General features: G+C 46.3%; 2 protein-coding genes across 3 annotated transcripts in view; both read right to left on the reverse strand.

Annotated features, from left to right (window-relative positions):
- Positions 1–1,189: 1,189 nt before the first annotated feature.
- On the reverse strand, positions 1,190–6,535 carry LOC137331716 (formin-2-like). The gene is made up of 3 exons (XM_067995703.1): positions 6,464–6,535; positions 4,152–4,809; positions 1,190–4,115 (listed from the first exon to the last, which is right to left on the reverse strand). Exons 1-3 carry the CDS (start codon positions 6,533–6,535, stop codon positions 3,655–3,657), a joined length of 1,191 nt encoding a protein of 396 aa, XP_067851804.1. The 3' UTR covers positions 1,190–3,654.
- ccdc50a (coiled-coil domain containing 50a) overlaps positions 1,190–19,158 on the reverse strand; it is a 108,418-nt gene continuing 90,449 nt past the window's right edge. For both annotated transcript variants that reach the window (XM_067994848.1, XM_067994849.1), the window contains 3 exons: positions 16,582–16,661; positions 14,011–14,117; positions 1,190–7,824 (listed from right to left, as the gene is read on the reverse strand). In XM_067994848.1, coding sequence (XP_067850949.1) covers positions 7,805–7,824; positions 14,011–14,117; positions 16,582–16,661 — 207 coding nt within the window. In that variant the 3' untranslated portion in view covers positions 1,190–7,804. The remainder of the gene's footprint in view (positions 7,825–14,010; positions 14,118–16,581; positions 16,662–19,158) is intronic.

Here is a 19,158-nt window from a genome sequence, read left to right on the forward strand (position 1 = left end):
GCCCACCACACACTCCGGTCCCTGCAGTGCCCACCGGTCACGGAAGGGCCCGAGTGTACCATGGGCTCCGCGTGCTCCCTCTCGAGGGCCACCTGGGCACGACCGCGAAACAGAGGTGGGCAGCCAGACCGACCCCAGGGCCGCATCCATCCTGGACCTACAGATGGCCCACCTTGCCCAGGCCCAGGGGCAAACCCACAAGAAGGTCCTCCCCTGCACCAGGTGGCCAAAGATCAGGAGTGTCGGACTAAAGAGGAGAGAAATTGAGGAGCACAACTACGGATGGGCAATAAACGCCGGCCTCATCAGCGACACCCACATCCCAAGAATGAATTTAAAAATAGGGGCATAGAGTACGAGGAAAGAAGCGGTGATGACTTTCCATAAAACATTGGTGGGGCCAGTTAGTGCACGGTGTGCAGTTTGGGGCTCTGGGTATTGAAAGGACATTAAAGCCGTAGAGAGCGTAGATTCACCAGGATGGTGCTAGGGATGGGAAACTATAGTTAAGGAGAAAGACTTGAGAGACTGGGACTGTTTCCACTGGAGCAGGGAAGACGAAGAGGAGATTTAATAGAGGATTTTTAAAATCATGAAGGATGTAATAGGGAAAAATTATTTCCCCTGCTTGGGAGTCAGTTTTGCAGATTTTTTCTTTCCCTGATTGGCCTTCAGTTTTTGTTTTTTTTGCCCCTCCCAGAACATTCCACAGCTGCTGGGGGGGGGGGGGGTTTGACTAATCACGATGCTTCAGGCATCATGACGGGGGGGGGCAGGCTTGATGGATCAGATGGCCTTTTCCCACCTGACATTTTCATATAAGAGCAGGGGAGTTTTCCCCGTGTCCTGTGTCAATATTTATCCCCCAACTAACACCTAAAAACAGATCTGGTCATGTAATCTCATTACTGTTTGTGGGATCTTGCTGTGCACAAATTGGCTGCTGCGTTTCCTACATTACAACAGTGACTGCAAAAGTACTTCATTGGCTGTGAAGCACATTGGGGCGTTTTGTCATTGTAAAAGGTGCAAGTTTTTCTTCGGTCGTTTCCACCGTTCCATATCACGTTCGCTGCCCCAAGTCCCCTCAACAGAATGGGAGCTGACTGGGGATCACAAAACCAGAATCAGCGAAAGGTGGCGATCACTTCTAAGGAAACGCTGGAGAATGAAGAGCATCTGTCACAAGTTAATCTTCAAGCAGCATTTCATCGGTTTATTGTCTGAAGCAAACCACACAGGATGTGTTGTTGTTGACAATTTTAAACATAATCAATTAAAAAGAATGTACAAAAATAATCTGAATGACATTAACAAAAGCAGCTCCTTAACACTCAGTAACATATGGAAATACATCTGGAAAACAGTGCAGGGGTTTGTGAACACGTGTCGTGTGCTCGGAACAATAGTACAAAGTAACAATTTGGCAAATAAATGCTGCTAGCCACTCATTAATATTTGGTCATATCTGGAATATATTTACCTTGCTGGGGTGAGCAGAGGAGAGACCAACACTGTTTGACACACACAGGAGGGCTCAACAAAGTGTCAACTATCAAAATACTGATCAGGAATTCCACACTGAATTAGAAAGCCTCAAACCTTCAATAGGTAGTCAATTTTGCTCTGTATCCTGGGCGTGGTCATACCTCCCTCAGTCTTCCCTTCCTTCTACGAGTTACACATCTTCAAATCCCCATTGGACGTCAACTAATCGTTAATTGATTGATCTTGTCTTCTATTTTCAACCTTGATGGTGCCCTGCATCAAAGAAGCCTAAATCCTGGCCCCAAACTTTAACATGGCAAAATTTAGTTTTCCGTTGAGTTTTATGTATCAGAAGAAAACCATTGGCTGGAGCCAGTGCTGAACCCCATCTCACACTGGCCAAGCTTCCAGAGGACAGCGGGCATTTCCAGGAGACATCATAGGTATCCAAGTGGTACAAAGCCCGTCTGTATAATAATAAAGTTTGCCATAATGGTCAACTCCTTTCACTAGGTGTCACCAGTAAAACCCAACTCTATACGTAACTACAAGCCACATTTATCTTCTATGGGCTGAATTGCTTCTTCACTGATAAATTTATCCATTGCAGAATGATTTACTCCCCATCACGTGATAGATAAATATTGCTATGGGAGCAGAGTATGGCTCCCAGTCAATTTGAGAACACTAGCTGTGAGGGGGCAGCTTTGAATCTGGGGATGCAAATCCATGCAAAGGTCAGTTCCTGATCAGCCCAAAATACCAGAGATTAGAATTGTTATCCGACCTGGGTTCCAATTCAGAGCACAGAACAACTTACATTTCTATGGCACTCCTCATTTACACAAGGATGTCTCAGAACACTGTACCGAGCAATGAAAAAAATACAATGCAAGAGGGGTTGTTGTACCAAACTGCCAGTGGTTCAAAACGAAGGCCCACCACCACCTTTTCAGGGCAACTAGAGACGGGCAATAAATATCGGCCTTGCCAGTGATGCCCACATGCCGAGAATGAATTATAAAACGAGCAAAGCACCTTGGGGGTAGGAAGCACCTGAAGGAGCTACAGGTGGGGCGGGGAGTCACTGAGGTAGGATGGATCTTGAAGTCAATTAAATGAGGATGGGTAACTTGGCAAAGAAAAGAGAGTGAAAGGAGATAGATGGGAATACAGGACTGAGGGATGAGGTCTGTGGCGCTTTACTGATAGAGGACGGAATTAGAGCAATCAAGGTGATAAAGCGGGGTGCTGCCAGCAGAGGGGGAGCTACAGAGTTGACAGCAGGTGATGTTAAGAGTTGAAAGATGATCTCCCCACGTCTGTGGGAAAGAAGCTGAGCGCAGGGCTCGAGCAGTACACCCAAGGTTCCACACCCGAGCTGGGGAGGGTCAATATCGATTCCCTAACCTAATCCCCAATAGGCACAGAGAAAGGAGAGACAAGCTGAATTCTGTCAAACGAATCACTCATTGAATTCAAACGTCAAGAAGTCACCGCCTTCATGTGGGGCAGGACCTCGCAGTGAGGTGAGTTTTCAAACACGGACATTTCCAAGTAAATTAAGGGCGCTCCTGACTTTTAAATCAATGAATGCTTGACATATATTCAACCCAGGCACACTAACACGGGAAAGGGGAGGGGGGAAATGTGTAGGGGTCCCTGTGCAAGTACCACTGATGCAGGAGGTTTAGAAACATCAATAAACGCGAATACCAAACGTCACTGTAAACTCCAGAATCTGTTAGTGCAAAAAGTTTACTTAAAGCTTCACTTCATTTTATCAAGCATTTAAGGTCTGTTAACATTGATGCTGCTCCCGGTGCGGTAAGGCTGATGGGATTATATTGCTCAGAATTTATTGCTGACACCGTGCTCTGTGAACTTTGCTAAACACATGCCCACTTTGAGTGGTGAGTCAGTGACGGACACACGTCAATGGAAGCACTCGTCTACTGCAGTCCGACTGTACTTGGGAAGGATGTGGAATGGTGTCGCAGGGAGGGATTGAAGTTGGATAGAAATGTGACGTGGTTAGGTTTCTGTTAATGAACGGAGAAGTTACAAGGACAATATCATTGATAAAACAAAATTATATTTAAAAATAAGATCGATAGGAGGAGAGAAATCACTGATCGATCTTGCTGCAGATAAAAGTGTCGGTTGCTACAAGGAGATCGTGGTTTTGAGGCTCGTGTCAAGGATTGGGTAGAGAAACCAACAGAGCAGGACAAAAGAACATTGATGTACAAATCCCAGCAGGGCAGGGGGAAGTGGACAGATTCCAGCAGGACAGGATGAGGAAAGGTGGGGAGAGAGCAATACTACGCAGGGCAGAAGGAGCAGTGCATGAAGCAATGGAGGGCAGAGGGACAAGGTCCCAGCAGGACAGTGAGAGGGGGAAGGACGGGTACAGATACAGGTCCCAGGACAGTGAGAGGGGGGAGGACGGGTACAGATACAGGTCCCAGGACAGTGAGAGGGGGGAGGACGGGTACAGATACAGGTCCCAGGACAGTGAGAGGGGGGAGGACGGGTACAGATACAGGTCCCAGGACAGTGAGAGGGGGAACGCAGAGGTACAGATACAGATCTCAGGACAGTGAGACGGGGGAGGACGGGTACAGGTCCCAGGACAGTGAGAGGGGGGAGGACGGGTACAGATACAGGTCCCAGGACAGTGAGAGGGGGGAGGGCGGGTACAGATACAGATCTCAGGACAGTGAGAGGGGGAAGGACGGGTACAGATACAGGTCCCAGGACAGTGAGAGGGGGGAGGACGGGTACAGATACAGGTCCCAGGACAGTGAGAGGGGGGAGGGCGGGTACAGATACAGATCTCAGGACAGTGAGAGGGGGGAGGACGGGTACAGATACAGGTCCCAGGACAGTGAGAGGGGGGAGGACGGGTACAGATACAGGTCCCAGGACAGTGAGAGGGGGGAGGACGGGTACAGATACAGGTCCCAGGACAGTGAGAGGGGGGAGGACGGGTACAGATACAGGTCCCAGGACAGTGAGAGGGGGGAGGACGGGTACAGATACAGGTCCCAGGACAGTGAGAGGGGGGAGGACGAGTACAGATACAGGTCCCAGGACAGTGAGAGGGGGGAGGACGGGTACAGATACAGGTCCCAGGATAGTGAGAGGGGGAAGGACAGATATAGGTCCCAGGATAGTGAGAGAGGGGAGGACGGGTACAGATACAGATCCCAGGACAGTGAGAGGGGGGAGGGCAGGTACAGATACAGATTCCAACAGGATAGTAGTACGATGCAGGGCAGAGATACACGACACAGAACGAGAATCAGTGGAGGACAACTAAAAATTTGGTTCAATTCTGCACTTGTAGATTTAGTTATTACAGACTGGACAGGCTGAAATATTATGAAAACTTCTCAACACCCCATGGTATTTAACCTTTAGTACCAGAGACCGAGATCTGATAAAATGTGGGTCTAAAAAGTAAATCACAGAAACCTTGTACCATCCCCAAGTTCCTGGTGTCAGTACAGGGGAGACCAAGTGATCGTTCCCTTATGGCCTTTCATTGCACTGCCTCAGTCATACACCGCACATTAAGGGCACAGAGTAACTTAGATTTTTGGGGGGTAAAAGTTTGGGGGAAAGGAACATCCCACACTGATTAACCAAAGCAGCGAGTGTGATGGTATAACTGCATTCCTGAAGCACCCCCTGCTGGGAGAAGCTTGGTTCCTGGCGTCATCGGGTGCTGAACTGCCAGCAATTCGGGAAAGGGCGAGCAAAAACACACTATTAATCTGGAGAGTACAAAGTGTTTTAAAAAAGGGGAACATACTACAAAATACTTGGCATCCAAAGGAGAACGATAAGTTAACGATACAGGGTCCCACCTGAAACACAAATCTGTCTGTCTCTGTGATGCACTGACGGGCCTTTTTTTTTTATTAAAGGTCTCCAGCATTCACTGATTTTCTTTTCATCTTTCACCATTTTAAAACATCAATAAATCCAATAGGGAATTCAGGAGAAACTTCTTTACCCAGAGAGTGGTTAGAACGTGGAACTCACTCCCACATGGAATAGTTGAGGTGAATAGCATTTAATGGAAAGCTCGATAAACACATGAGGGAGAAAGGAATAGAAGGATATGTTGATAGGGTGAGATGAAGAGAGGAGGGAGGAGGTTCATGTGAAGCATAAACACCGGCATGGACCAGTTGGGCCGAATGGCCTGTTTCTGTGCTGTAAAATTCTATGTAATTTAACTTCCCTTCTATATGCTTTTAGTTTAAAGATTTGCAAACTACTTTGGGTAAAAAGAGCATCTTCTTCAGTAGCTCATCAAACTTCTTGTCTCACGTCTTGCAGCAGCACAGTCTCAGGCCTCTGCTCACCCCTGCTGCATAACATACACGAAGCACAAGCAGCTTAAACACAGAACATCCATCAGTGACTTACGTTAGTATAACATACACACACACACACTCAGCATGCAGCACTAGCTGGAGACGGCAGAACCTTCATTCAGAGAAACTCAGCAGCTGTCCCTGCGGAATCCAAATCAAATCAGAAAAACGGCATATTTTGTCGCAAAAAAAATGTCTTCAACTGTTTCCTACACACCCAAGCAAAGAGCGTTTGATTCATAATAGTGAGTGTGCCTCTTAAAAGGAAAGCTGTGCGAAGAGAGGGACTTTGGGATTCTTGAGGGGGGATTAGGGTTAAGTTAAGTGTGCTTTTCCCAAAACGTTACAGATTTGTGAACATCCTATATTTGGAATTATAGTTACAACAGGCAACAAAAAAAAGCCAGCGGTTATAATCACCCACTGGTGTTTTGCCGTCTCTGTATGGAATGAGCCAGGCTGATCCCTGTTCCTGCAGCAACCAGGTCGGCTGGGGAATGGGCACCTTCTAAAGAAGGCCTGAAGATTGCAGCTTCCAAAACGCAGCCATTTAACTAAAATAAAAAACGATTCTTCCAACCAACCAAGCTGTTGCACACTTGGAGGAACCAGGAGGATCTCAGTTGTAGAAAAACTTCCAAATCCACAAAGTTCATTAGAAATATGTATTTAAAAAAAAATTAAGTAGTCATTGCACACAGGGAGTTAAGACCAAGTGAAGTCTTCAGGTGAAGCAGGACTAGGAGGTGGGTGATTCAGGGCACACAAAATTAATTCAGTCCCCCATTTTAGAGATTATTTGATCCTAATTTTTATATTTCAATTATAAATTTCTATGTCCACATTTAGACTAGAAACTGCCAATGCAAATTTGCCACTCTGTATTTACACCCATCCCAGTTTCACCCACCCAGGTGATGCTGCAGTGCCTCCAATGGTAGGAAGGTGTAATTACAGCGTGACAAGTTTACATAGGCAATTACCATTTTAAATGTGGACAGAGGAATTTATAATGGGAAAATGTTGAAGGTAATTGCGCACAGGCATAAGATTTCTAATATTTTATAGATAGGTGAAAGTGACAATGTAAATGGGCTATAAGGAGTATTATATGCATTTCTGGAGAGAAGAGGTACCAAGAGATATGGCGATAAATTATTTAGACAGTAGGGTTTGAGATCTATCAAAAAGGAAGGGACACGTTAGATGCAATGGTCGTCCCCTACACTTGAAGTTTCTTGTGCTGTGAAGTGTGCTCAATAGAACCTGGTCTAGACCAGGATTAGATTCCCCTCCCTAAAGACGATATAGGTCTTGCCAGCAACATGCGGCCATCTGTGGCCCCACCAATTGCAAGTTATGAATGGTTCAGCCAAATTGAGCGTGTCCAAGAAATTTGTGGCCATAGTAAAGTGGACTGACTTAAGTCGACCAGAGCCAGGAAAATGTCAGAGAGAGAACGACGCAGCTATCCCATCATGCGATTAAAACATTGCTGCATTCATGCCATCCATTCAAACTGCTGAGCACGGCAGTTTAGAAGACACGGTGAAAGCCTGAGTTAAACGGTTAAAAACAAAAGTATATATAAAATAAAAAGTTAATACAACTTAACATTTTTGTTAATTCTTTTTTAAAATGTTTTAAAAAGTTCTATCTCTGGGTTATTTGTGCAAACGCATTAACAGTGAAGATTCTACACTGCAAAACAAGACCAGGTCTGTGTACTGACAGGTGCTCACTACAATCTGCAGTATCAAATATGAAAACGTCCAGTAGTTTTTTCCCCCACTTTTGACGTGTCTGAGGGAAGCACTGGGTCGAACTCCTTCAGTAACTTCGGGCCCAATCCACACACAATAGAAACTGGCGATACTCTCGAAACTTTAATCCTCTTCATTTACGGATCTGCTCGTTTCTCTCAATCACTGCCTGTAATGGGAAACTGAACATACAAACTCCATTAATTAGTGCTACATCGAGTTACGTTGAAACTACAGCACAGAAGCAGGCCATTTGGCCAGACTGGTCTATGCCGGCATTTATGCTCCACAGGAACCTCCTTCCACAGATTTAAGGTGATTGGCAAAAGAACCAAAGGCGACATGAGGAAAATCTATTTTTACACAGCGAGTGGTTAGGATCTGGAATGCACTGTGAGTGGGTGGTGGAGGCAGATTCAATTGTAGCTTTCAAAAGGGAATTGGATAAGTACTTGAAGGGAAAAAATTTGCAGGGCTGCGGGGAAAGGGCGGGGGAGTGGAACTAGCTGGATTGCTCTTGAATAGAGGGCTTGACGGGCCGAATGGCCTCTTTCTGTGCTGTAACCATTCTATGATTCTTCCCTCTCTATTTAATCTCACCCTATCAGGATACCCTTCTATTCTTTTCTCCCTCATGTGTTTATCGAGCTTCCCCTTAAATGCATCTATGCTCTTTGCCTCAACTGCTCCGAGAGGTAGAGAGTTCCACATTCTAACCACTCCCTGGGTAAAGAAGTTTCTCCTGAATTCCCTATTGGATTTATTAGTGACTATCTTATATTTATGACCCCTAGTTTTGGATTCCCCCACAAGTGGAAACATTTTCTCTACGTCTACCCTATCAAACCCATTCATAATTTATGACTCTATCAGGTCACCCCTCAGCCTTCTCTTTTCTAGAGAAAAGAGCCCCAGCCTGTTTAGCCTTTCCTGATAAATATATCCTCTCAGTTCTGGTATCATCCTTGTGAATCTTTTTTGTACCCTCTCCATTGCCTCTATATCCTTTATATAATATGGAGACCAGAACTGTGCATGATACTCCATGTGTGGTCTAACCAAGGCCCTGTACAAGTTTAACATAACTTGTCCGCTTTTCAATTCAATCCATCGAGAAATGAACCTCGGTGCTTGATTCCCTTTTATGGCCTTATTAAACTGCGTCGCTAGGTTCAACACAAAGTGCTATGACCAGCATGACTGTTGGTCAGACCCCATCTGGAGACTGCGTTCAGCTCTGAGCACTACACCTTAGGGAGGATATATTGGCCTTGGAGGGGGTACAGTGCAGATTCACCAGAATGATACTGGGGCTTAAAGGGTTAAATTATGAGTAGAGGTTGCAAAAAATTAGTTTCTATTTCCTTGAGTTTAGAAAGTTGAGGGGTGATCTAATCGAGGTGTTTAAAATGATAAAAGGATACGATAGAGTAAAGAGAGAAATTTTTCCTCTGGTAAGAGAATCCAGAACAAGGGGGCACAATCTTAAAATTAGAGCTCGGCCGTTCAGGAGTGAAATCAGGAAGCCATTTTTCACGCAAAGGAGAGTGGGAATCTGGAACTCGTCCCCACAAAAGGATGTGGATACTGGGGGTCAACTGAAATTTTCTAGACTGAGATCGATAGATTTTTGTTGGATAAGGGTATCAAGGGATATGGTGCAAAGGCAGGTAAATGGGGTTGAGGTACAGACTGGCCATGATTTATCTGAATGGTGGAACAGGCTCGTGGGGCTGAATGGCCTCCTCCTGTTCCTCTGCTCCTATGTACCTGAGTCTTGTACAGCCCTGAGTATTGATGGAGCACTTCCTCGACCTCAGCGTACAAGTTTGGTTAATATCCTGGTTATACTACACAGTTGGGAGGAAAATAGTCTTGAATTATCTTGGATCCAGTTCCTGAAGAAACTATAATCTTCCCTAAACCAATGACCAGAATGAATTAAGTACTTTGGTTCAGTGGGGCTCAAGTTCAGGATCACATTTTTTTTTTTATTCGTTCATGGGATGTGGGCATCGCTGGCGAGGCCGGTATTTATTGCCCATCCCTAATTGCCCTTGAGAAGGTGGTGGTGAGCCGCCTTCTTGAACCGCTGCAGTCCGTGTGGTGAAGGTTCTCCCACAGTGCTGTTAGGAAGGGAGTTCCAGGATTTTGACCCAGTGACGATGAAGGAACAGCGATATATTTCCAAGTCGGGATGGTGTGTGACTTGGAAGGGAACGTGCAGGTGGTGTTGTTCCCATGTGCCTGCTGCTCTTGTCCTTCTAGATGGTAGAGGTCACGGGTTTGGGAGGTGCCGTTGAAGAAGCCTTGGCGAGTTGCTGCAGTGCATCCTGTGGATGGTACACACTGCAGCCACAGTGCGCCGGTGGTGAAGGGAGTGAATGTTTAGGGTGGTGGATGGGGTGCCAATCAAGCAGGCTGCTTTGTCCTGGATGGTGTCAAGCATCTTGAGTGTTGTTGGAGCTGCACTCATCCAGGCAAGTGGAGAGTATTCCATCACACTCCTGACTTGTGCCTTGTCGATGGTGGAAAGGCTTTGGGGAGTCAGGAGGTGAGTCACTCGCCACAGAATACCCAGCCTCTGACCTGCTCTTGTAGCCACAGTATTTATATGGCTGGTCCAGTTAAGTTTCTGGTCAATGGTGACCCCCAGGATGTTGATGGTGGGGGATTCGGCGATGGTAATGCCGTTGAATGTCAAGGGGAGGTGGTTAGACTCTCTTGTCGGAGATGGTCATTGCCAGGCACTTGTCTGGCGCGAATGTTACTTGCCACTTATCAGCCCAAGCCTGGATGTTGTCCAGGTCTTGCTGCATGCAGGCACGGACTGCTTCATTATCTGAGGGGTTGTGAATGGAACTGAACACTGTGCAATCATGAGTGAACATCCCCATTTCTGACCTTATGATGGAGGGAAGGTCATTGATGAGGCAGCTGAAGATGGTTGGGCCTAGGACACTGCCCTGAGGAACTCCTGCAGCAATGTCCTGGGGCTGAGATGATTGGCCTCCAACAACCACTACCATCTTCCTTTGTGCTAGGTATGACTCCAGCCACTGGAGAGTTTTCCCCGATTCCCATTGACTTCAATTTTACTAGGGCTCCTTGGTGCCACATTCTGTCAAATGCAGCCTTGATGTCAAGGGCAGTCACTCTCACCTCACCTCTGGAATTCAGCTCTTTTGTCCATGTTTGGACCAAGGCTGTAATGAGGTCTGGAGCCGAGTGGTCCTGGCGGAACCCAAACTGAGCATCGGTGAGCAGGTTATTGGTGAGTAAGTGCCGCTTGATAGCACTGTCGACGACGCCTTCCATCACTTTGCTGATGATTGAGAGTAGACTGATGGGGCGGTAATTGGCCGGATTGGATTTGTCCTGCTTTTTGTGGACAGGACATACCTGGGCAATTTTTCACATTGTTGGGTAGCTGCTAGTGTTGTAGCTGTACTGGAACAGCTTGGCTAGAGGCGCAGCTAGTTCTGGAGCACAAGTCTTCAGCACTACAGCCGGGATGTTGTCCGGGCCCGTAGCCTTTGCTGTATCCAGTGCACTCGGCCGTTTCTTGATATCACGTGGAGTGAATCGAATTGGCTGAAGACTGGCTTCTGTGATGGTGGGATATCGGGAGGAGGCCGAGATGGATTATCCACTTGGCACTTCTGGCTGAAGATGGTTGCAAACGCTTCAGCCTTGTCTTTTTCACTCACATGCTGGACTCCGCCATCATTGAGGATGGGGATGTTTATAGAGCCTCATCCTCCCGTTTAATTGTCCACCACCATTCACGATTGGATGTGGCAGGACTGCAGAGCTTTGATCTGATCCGTTGGCTGTGGAATCGCTTAGCTCTGACTGTAGCATGTTGCTTCCGCTGTTTAGCATGCATGTAGTCCTGAGTTGTAGCTTCACCAGGTTGGCACCTCATTTTTAGGTACGCCTGGTGCTGCTCCTGGCATGCTCTTCTACACTCCTCGTTGTACCAGGGTTGATCTCCTGGCTTGTTGGTCATGGTAGAGTGAGGAATACGCCAGGCCATGAGGTTACAGATTGTGCTGGAATAGAATTCTGTTGCTGCTGATGGCCCACAGCGCTTCATGGATGCCCAGTTTTGTGCTGCCAGATCTGTTCTGAATCTATCCCATTTAGCACGGTGATAGTGCCACACAACACGTTAGATGGTGTCCTCAGTGCGAAGACGGGATTTCGTCTCTACAAGGACTGTGTGGTGGTCACTCCTACCAATACTGTCATGGACCGATGCATTTGCAACAGGTAGATTGGTGAGGACGAGGTCAAGTAAGTTTTTCCCTCGTGTTGGTTCGCTCACCACCTGCCGCAGGCCCAGTCTTGCAGTTATGTCCTTCAGGACTCGGCCAGCTCGGTCAGTAGTGGTGCTACCGAGCCACTCTTGGTGATGGACATCTTAGAATGCATTGCAAAATGATGTAACCTCACTATTGAACAACACATTCTGGGGTCACCAAAAATCTAGAAATACTTCTGAATTACAAACTCTCTGCTGCAACACAAACAGAACCTGGAACACTCCAGAGCCCCTCGTGCACTCCCAAGAATAACAGAATTCTCCTGGTCAACATTCCCCCTCAACCATCATCAAAATAATCCCTGCTCTATCCCAAGTTATCTGAATTCACCCAGCCTGTAGAAAGAAAGCAACGCCGATTACAGAGTGATATGATCAAAGTGTTTAAAATTATCAAAGGATGGGACGGGGTAGATAGAGCAAGAGTGTTTCCAGAATGAGAGGCTACAGGTACACGATTAAATGTAAGAGATTTAGAACAGGGAGCAGGAGAAACTTCTTCACACAGAATTGTGAGGCCGTGGGATTCACTTCCAGGGTTAGTGGTTGAGGAAGAAACTGTCAACATTCGAGATTAGACTGGAGAGGTGGATGAAGGAAAACGGGTTGATATGGGAACAGGGGGCTAAGTGTGATTAGAGCTATTTGTTCGCATGGAGGGTAAACACAGACACGGACTGGTTGGGCCGGATGGACTGTTTCTGTCTTGTTATTTTGATGTTTATAGCACCGTTCATGACCTCAGGACGTCCCAATGTGCTTCACAGTCAAGAAATTACTTTTTAAGTACAATCAATCACTGTTGTTGTATGGGCAAACGCAGCAGCCAATTGGTACACAAGGTCCCACAAACAGCAGAGATAAATAACCAATTAATTTTTGATGTTGGTTGAGGGATAAATATTGGCCATGACACCGGGGAGAACTCCCCTGCTCTTCTTCAAATAGTGGCCATAAGATCTTGTATGCCCACCTGAGAGGGCAGACGGGGCCTCGCTTTAATGTCTAATTCAAAAGACGGCACCTCCAAGTGCAGCACTCCCTCAGTACTGCACTGGGAGTGTCAGGCTGCATTCTGGGTACAAGTCTCGGAATGGGACTCAATCCAACCCTCAGATCCAACAATTTTCATCAGTGCCCCATAATTAAAGAAGAGGGAAAAGAACAGCCAGGGCCTCTGATCACTATCCAGTGATTCGTGCTGCAAGGTTGTGATGTCAGGCGAGTAAAGATCGGGCGCAGATGTGATGCCTTCATGGTTGATTAGTCTGTTAACACATACCATCATCAGGTGCCAGCCGTGGATCAGTGGGTAGCACTCTTGCCTCTTAGTCAGAAGGTCGTGAGTTCAAGCCCCACTCTCGAGACTTGTGCACATAATTCAGGCTGACACTCCCAGTGCAGTACTGAGGGAGTGCTGCACTGTCAGAGGTGCCGTCTTCTGGATGAGACATTAAACCGAGGCCCCATCTGCCCTCTCAGGTGGATATAAAAGATCCCACAGCCACTATTCGAAGATGAACAGGAGAGTTCTCCCCGGTATCTTTGGCCAATATTTATCTCTCAACAACACTGAAATAGATTATCTGGTCATTTATCTCATTGCCGTTTGTGGGATCTTGCTGTGTGCAAATTGGCACTACGCCTCATCGGCTGTAAAGCGGTTTGAGATGTTCTGAGGTCGTGAAAGGCGCTATATAAATGCAACTCCTTTCTTTACTTTCGACCTAAACTTCTGAAGTATGGCCACTTGGGTACGGAACCCAGTTCAAAAGATGCGTTTTGAGAGAGGGGGAAAGAGAGGGAGAGATATAAATGGGGAAGACAAGTAGATTGGGTCGATCTCTTCAAGAGGCACTAACTTGTAAGCCCTTGTTCTACTGTGACTAATTCTCTACAGTACCCCTTTCAGCAAATCATGGATCTTGCAGCTTTAATAAAACAGAATACTCGACCGAAACCTCTTCCCCAACCATCCAACCTAAAACCAGGCACTTCAGGTCCAGCATGTTTGAGACCTCACACTTCCAGTGTACTGTACCTTTCTGTGAAGATTCAGAAAACCTGGATGCAGGACGGGGAGGGCGCTGTGGGGTCGAACTGTAGTTCAGCTCACGGTCTTCGGGATCTGCTTGGTATGCTGGAGGCCTGCAGGAATGAAAAGTGTAGCGTAAGGCTTATTGAAACATGATGAGTGGAAATCTCCCTCCCACCTCCTCCAGCAACACTCACTTCAGTGCATCCTCCTCCAGCTGAGGTTGAACAGTGAGATAGCACAATCACAGCCCAAGTTAGAAATGGAGGCATAGGAGTCGGAAAGGAAGTTGGGCAAAACTATTTTGATTAAAAAGTTAATTACGAGAGTTGTAGAATAAGTTACATCATTGAAGCTGGCAGGATTACAGTTCCCATCATTGGAGGTGGGTGTGTTCGTGCAAACGCAATTTACCCGCTATAAGCAATGGCCGGTATAGCGTGGTGTCACTCTGGCCTGCAGCTTTATTTAAACCGCAGTCCGTTTACAAACCGCAGTCCCACGCCATGTTTAAGGGATTAGAAGGGATTAAATACACATAAGGTAATTGAGGTCTTACATCGAGTTATCATAACTATAGCACTGAAACAGGCCATTCGGCCCAACTGGTCTATGCCGCCGTTAATGCTCCACACAAGCCTCCTCCCTCCCTGCTTCAATTCACTATCAGCATATCCTTCTATTCCTTTCTCCCTCATGTGTTTATCCAGCTTCCCCTTAAATGCATCTATGCGATTCACCTCAACTACTCCTTGTGGTAGCAAGTTCTACGTTCCAACTACTCTCTGGGTAAAGTTTTAAACGTGGATGTTTTAAGTGGTGGGGACTGTGTTGGGCATTAGATGACTTCCTGGATAGAGTGGATTAATCTCTGGAAAAGCGATGGGATTTTTGTGCTTTTCCTCTTTACTGAAAGTCCTTGTGCTCTCGTCCTCTGCACCGCTCCAGTTGATCCAGAGGCGTGGTGGCTGCCAGGAATGGCCGGGAGGAGAAGAGGTGAGTCAGGGAAACGGCTTTTGGCATGTCAGGCTATGGTTTGAATTCGACCCATAGGCTGCTGTAAAGGTTTGGCGTTGGGGCAGTCTCAGGCAACTCTCAGGTTGTCTTCAATCGGATTCTGGGAGCCAGGCAACCATGGGCCAGCTGGAAATGTTTTTGTTCCGACAGCTGCTCCTTTAACCTGGCAGCAGAACGGGACAAGGTAACTGGATTTAGTAGTGTACATGCCAGGAGCTGGGTCAGGGAGATTGCTCTCCCAGAATCTGAACTGAGCAACGTAACAGCTGGACCCACAGCATAAAACTGTCTGTAGTTCAGTATCAACTGGCACTAAATTGAGGGACTCACTGGAGAGGTCGCTCAGATTAGTGCAGTAAATAGGAACAGCAGGAGGCCATTCAGCCCCTCGAGTCTGTTCCGTCATTCAATGAGATCATGGCTGATCTGTGACCTAACTCCATTTACCCGCCTTAGCACCATATCCCTTAATACCTTTGGTTAACAAAAATCTATCAATCTCAGATTTAAAATTAGCAATTGAGCTAGCATCAACTGCCGTTTGCAGGAGTTCCAAACTTCTCTCACCTTTGTGTGTTTCCTAACTTCAAACCTGGGCTCTTATTTTTAGGCTGTGTCCCCTAGTCCTAGACTCCCCAACCAGCGGAAACAGTTTCTCTCTATCTACCCGATCAGTTCCCCTTAATATCCTGAAAACTTTGATCCAATCGAGGGGGTGGGGGGAGGATGTCTTCTGCGGTGAGGGCACAGCTGGCAGGGGCTTAACTCTGCATCATACAGTGCCCCCGGGATTGGGAAAAGACCAGCTGGTCCATCAAGCCTGCCCCACACCGTGATGGAATGTCATGACTTAACACTCCTTGACTCCCTCTCCCCCGCAGCCATGTAATCTTCTGGGAGAGGCAAAAAAAAGGGAAAAAAACACTCTGGAAAATTCCTCTCTGACCCCCTCAGGTCATCGAAACCAGTCCAGGAGATCAGGCTCATGTACGTGACCTGGGGGCGAGATCAGCCACCTTAATGAGCACCTAGCTGAATGGGCAACATGTATCACATGTTGCTGATGGACTGGAGGCTGGGCTAACCCAGGAAACAAAAACCTGTGACCACAACACACTAACAAATGAACCGGGGTCCACAAATTGAAATGTAGCGCAAAGGCTTCCCTGATGGATCAATGGGTAGATGCATTGCCCAGTGTAGTACCGAGCCATACAAACCAGGACAGTCCCAGGTCCCATCCTGAGCTCTGTGCAGAGTTAAATTGATCCCAGTCGGGGAGGCAATGGAATACAACTTCTTAGTGCCCCCGGGATTGGGAATAAAGACTAGAAGAATCCTGAATGAGTTCTGGATTGGGCTGGGTTGTGATGCTTTCCACAGTTGAATGGCCTGCTAACACTCAAAGTACAGTCTTGTACATTCAGAATGGCCGTGTGTATCAGACGGTTGCTAGTGGCCAGGGAAACACATCACAGGACCAGCTGCCACATTTACAAAAACGAGGGGAAAAGGGGAGAAAGCTCCCAAATAAATAATGGACGTTTTTCAAGTCTTTACCTTCCTGCTCGTTCAGGCCGCCCCGTCGATGGTTCCTGCCCCTCCCGAGTCTTTGGCCTGACGTACTCACTGGCCTCGTGCTACATAGGAAAGAAGGACGATCATAACGGCACGGCAATTCAAGGAACTGTAGCTTTTGTTACGCAAATAGCAAACAATTGCAGTTGAAAATGTCACTGGGTCATCATAGAGTTTGAACTTGGTGCACCATAATAAGAGCATAAGAGATAGGAGCAGGAGTAGGCCATTCGACCCCTCGAGCCTGCTCCCCCATTCAATGAGATCATGGCTGATTTGATTTTTTACCTCAACTCCACTTTCCCGCCTTTACCCCATATCCTTTGACTCCCTTGCTGATCAAAAATTTGTCTAACTCAGCCTTGAATGTATTCAATGACTCAGCCTCCACAGCTTTTTGGGGTAAAGAATTCCAAAGATTCACGACCCTCTGGGAGAAGAAATTCCTCCTCATTTCTGTCTTAAATTTTCAATATTCACCAAGGAGAGTGAACATTCCTGAATGGTGAGCAGCGGATCCACAGTCCGATCTGGTTAGACACGTCATGGTAACACTCCACGTTTTCACCCTCGGTTCTCTGTCTCTCTCTCCCTCCCTGAACTGGAGCTGGCGGATCCCCCCCGGTGCACCACAAGGTATAACCATTAAAGCCCACACTCCACTTTGCGCAGACTTGCACAATATCTGCTCTCGTCTTTTTTGAGGTCAGGGAGGATGAGAAAGGACAAAGAAACGTTTTCATGATTTCACCTTCGTTTCCCCCGTTCAGACCTGCTTGCACCATTCCCAGTCTCAGCACAGCTCACCTCCTGCCCCATTCCCCTGCTCCGAGCATTTCTTAAAGCTGCTCTGTAAACGATTAACAGGTTCAGGAGAATAGGGTGATTACAGCTTTCCCCCACCTCAGTGAGTTGGGAGTCTCCATCTCACACCAACCAAAGATAAAACAATTAGTTATAAGTGATAATCTCACATGAAGGCGGCTGGTATGGACAGTGGTAACAATATTCCTACGGTGAAAAGGAGTCTCATCAGGGGGTGGAGTGGTTCAGGCACACGGTATGGTAAAATATCGTGCCTGTGCCGGCTCTGTGAAAGAACTATTCAATTAGTCCTAACTCCCCCACTCCTTGCCCATTGATGGGGCAGAGCAGATGGGATATTCTGCTGTGTCTAAGCCATGCTGAATCACCCGAACGTGTTTGGTAGTGATAAAAGGTGCCCAAACTTTCCCGTCACGGACATCCATCACTTTGACCCGACAAAAGTGGGTTCTGACGGAAGGTCGTTGACCTGAAACGCTAACTTTGTATCTCTCTCCATAGATGCTACCTGACCTGCTGAGTGTTTTCCAGCATTTCTGTTTTAATTTCAGATTTCCAGCAACTGCAGTATTATGCCTTTGTTTACTGATAAGAGGGGCAGGTGAACAGCATTGCACCTACAAACAGATTAAATCAAATACCAAGAGAAGCACAGTGTGAGTTTGGGTGAATGATCTCATGAAGGAATTCTCTTCTCATGGGCCACAAGATTGAAGCTCAACCTGTTTACAGCAATCATCTGTCATTGCTGTTATTAAGACAAGTTTGCACAGAATGCTGTTGCCTAGTTACATTGCAAGACAAACCCTTTAGAGCTTCAGTGTAAATTGTGGGGTTCGACTATCACACCCTGCTGTCCGTGTCCACCAGTAAACCTGCTATCGACACAAAAGGCGGCCACGGTCAGGACGAAACCACCCAAATTTCACCGTGTGCACCTTGCAAAAAAGAAAGGACTTGCATTTATATAGCGCCTTTCACGACCTCAAGACGCCCCAAAGCACTTCACAGCCAATGAAGTACTTTTGAAGTGTAGTCACTGTTGTAATGTAGGGAAACGCGGCAGCCAATTTACACACAACATATAATAAGGTTTAAGATAAAGATTGAGAAGGACATAAGTAAGATAAAGACCAAAGCAATAAATTGGAAAAAAGCTGATTTTCAGGGGATAAGAATGGAACTAGGGAAAATAAATTGGAAAAATTTACTGATTAACAAATAGAACAGCAGTGGGAAACATTTAAAGCAGTGTTCAATAGAGTCCAGGAGAAATATATTACACTAAAAAGCATGAACAAACTAACCAATAATGAAACACCATGGGTGAATAAAGAAATAAGTGTAAAATTGAATCTAAAGAAAAAGACAAAGACATTCACTGAATACGTAGACAATAAAGGAGAGGATGACAAAAGGGAATACGAAGAGGTTAGGAAAGAAGTTTTAAAAAAGTTAGGAAGGCAAAGAGAAACATGAAATTAAATTATCAAGGAGTATAACAAGAAATAGTAAATTATTCTGCAGACACATAAATAACAAAATAAAAATCAAGATAGGGATAAGGCCAATAATCGATACACAAGATAAACTCACAGGTAACCACAGCAAAATGGCAGAAATATTGAATAGTTACTTTGCCTCAGTATTTACCAGGGAGACTAACATGGTGAGCATGACATTAGAAGAGCAGATCAAAAAAGACAAAGAAATTTAAGATAGAAAGATGAAGGG

Source organism: Heptranchias perlo, chromosome 13, assembly GCF_035084215.1.
Source record: "Heptranchias perlo isolate sHepPer1 chromosome 13, sHepPer1.hap1, whole genome shotgun sequence".
Classification (NCBI taxonomy): domain Eukaryota; kingdom Metazoa; phylum Chordata; class Chondrichthyes; order Hexanchiformes; family Hexanchidae; genus Heptranchias; species Heptranchias perlo.

Coding starts and splice junctions, on each gene's coding strand:
- LOC137331716 (XM_067995703.1), bottom strand. CDS start 6,535: ATGAACTTTGTGGATTTGGAAGTTTTTCTACAACTGAGATCCTCCTGG. Junction 4,810..6,463: donor TCCAAGTGTGCAACAGCTTG/GTTGGTTGGAAG, acceptor CCAAATTTTTAG/TTGTCCTCCACTGATTCTCG. Junction 4,116..4,151: donor CACTGTCCTGGGACCTGTAT/CTGTACCCGTCC, acceptor CTGTCCTGGGAC/CTGTACCCGTCCTCCCCCGT.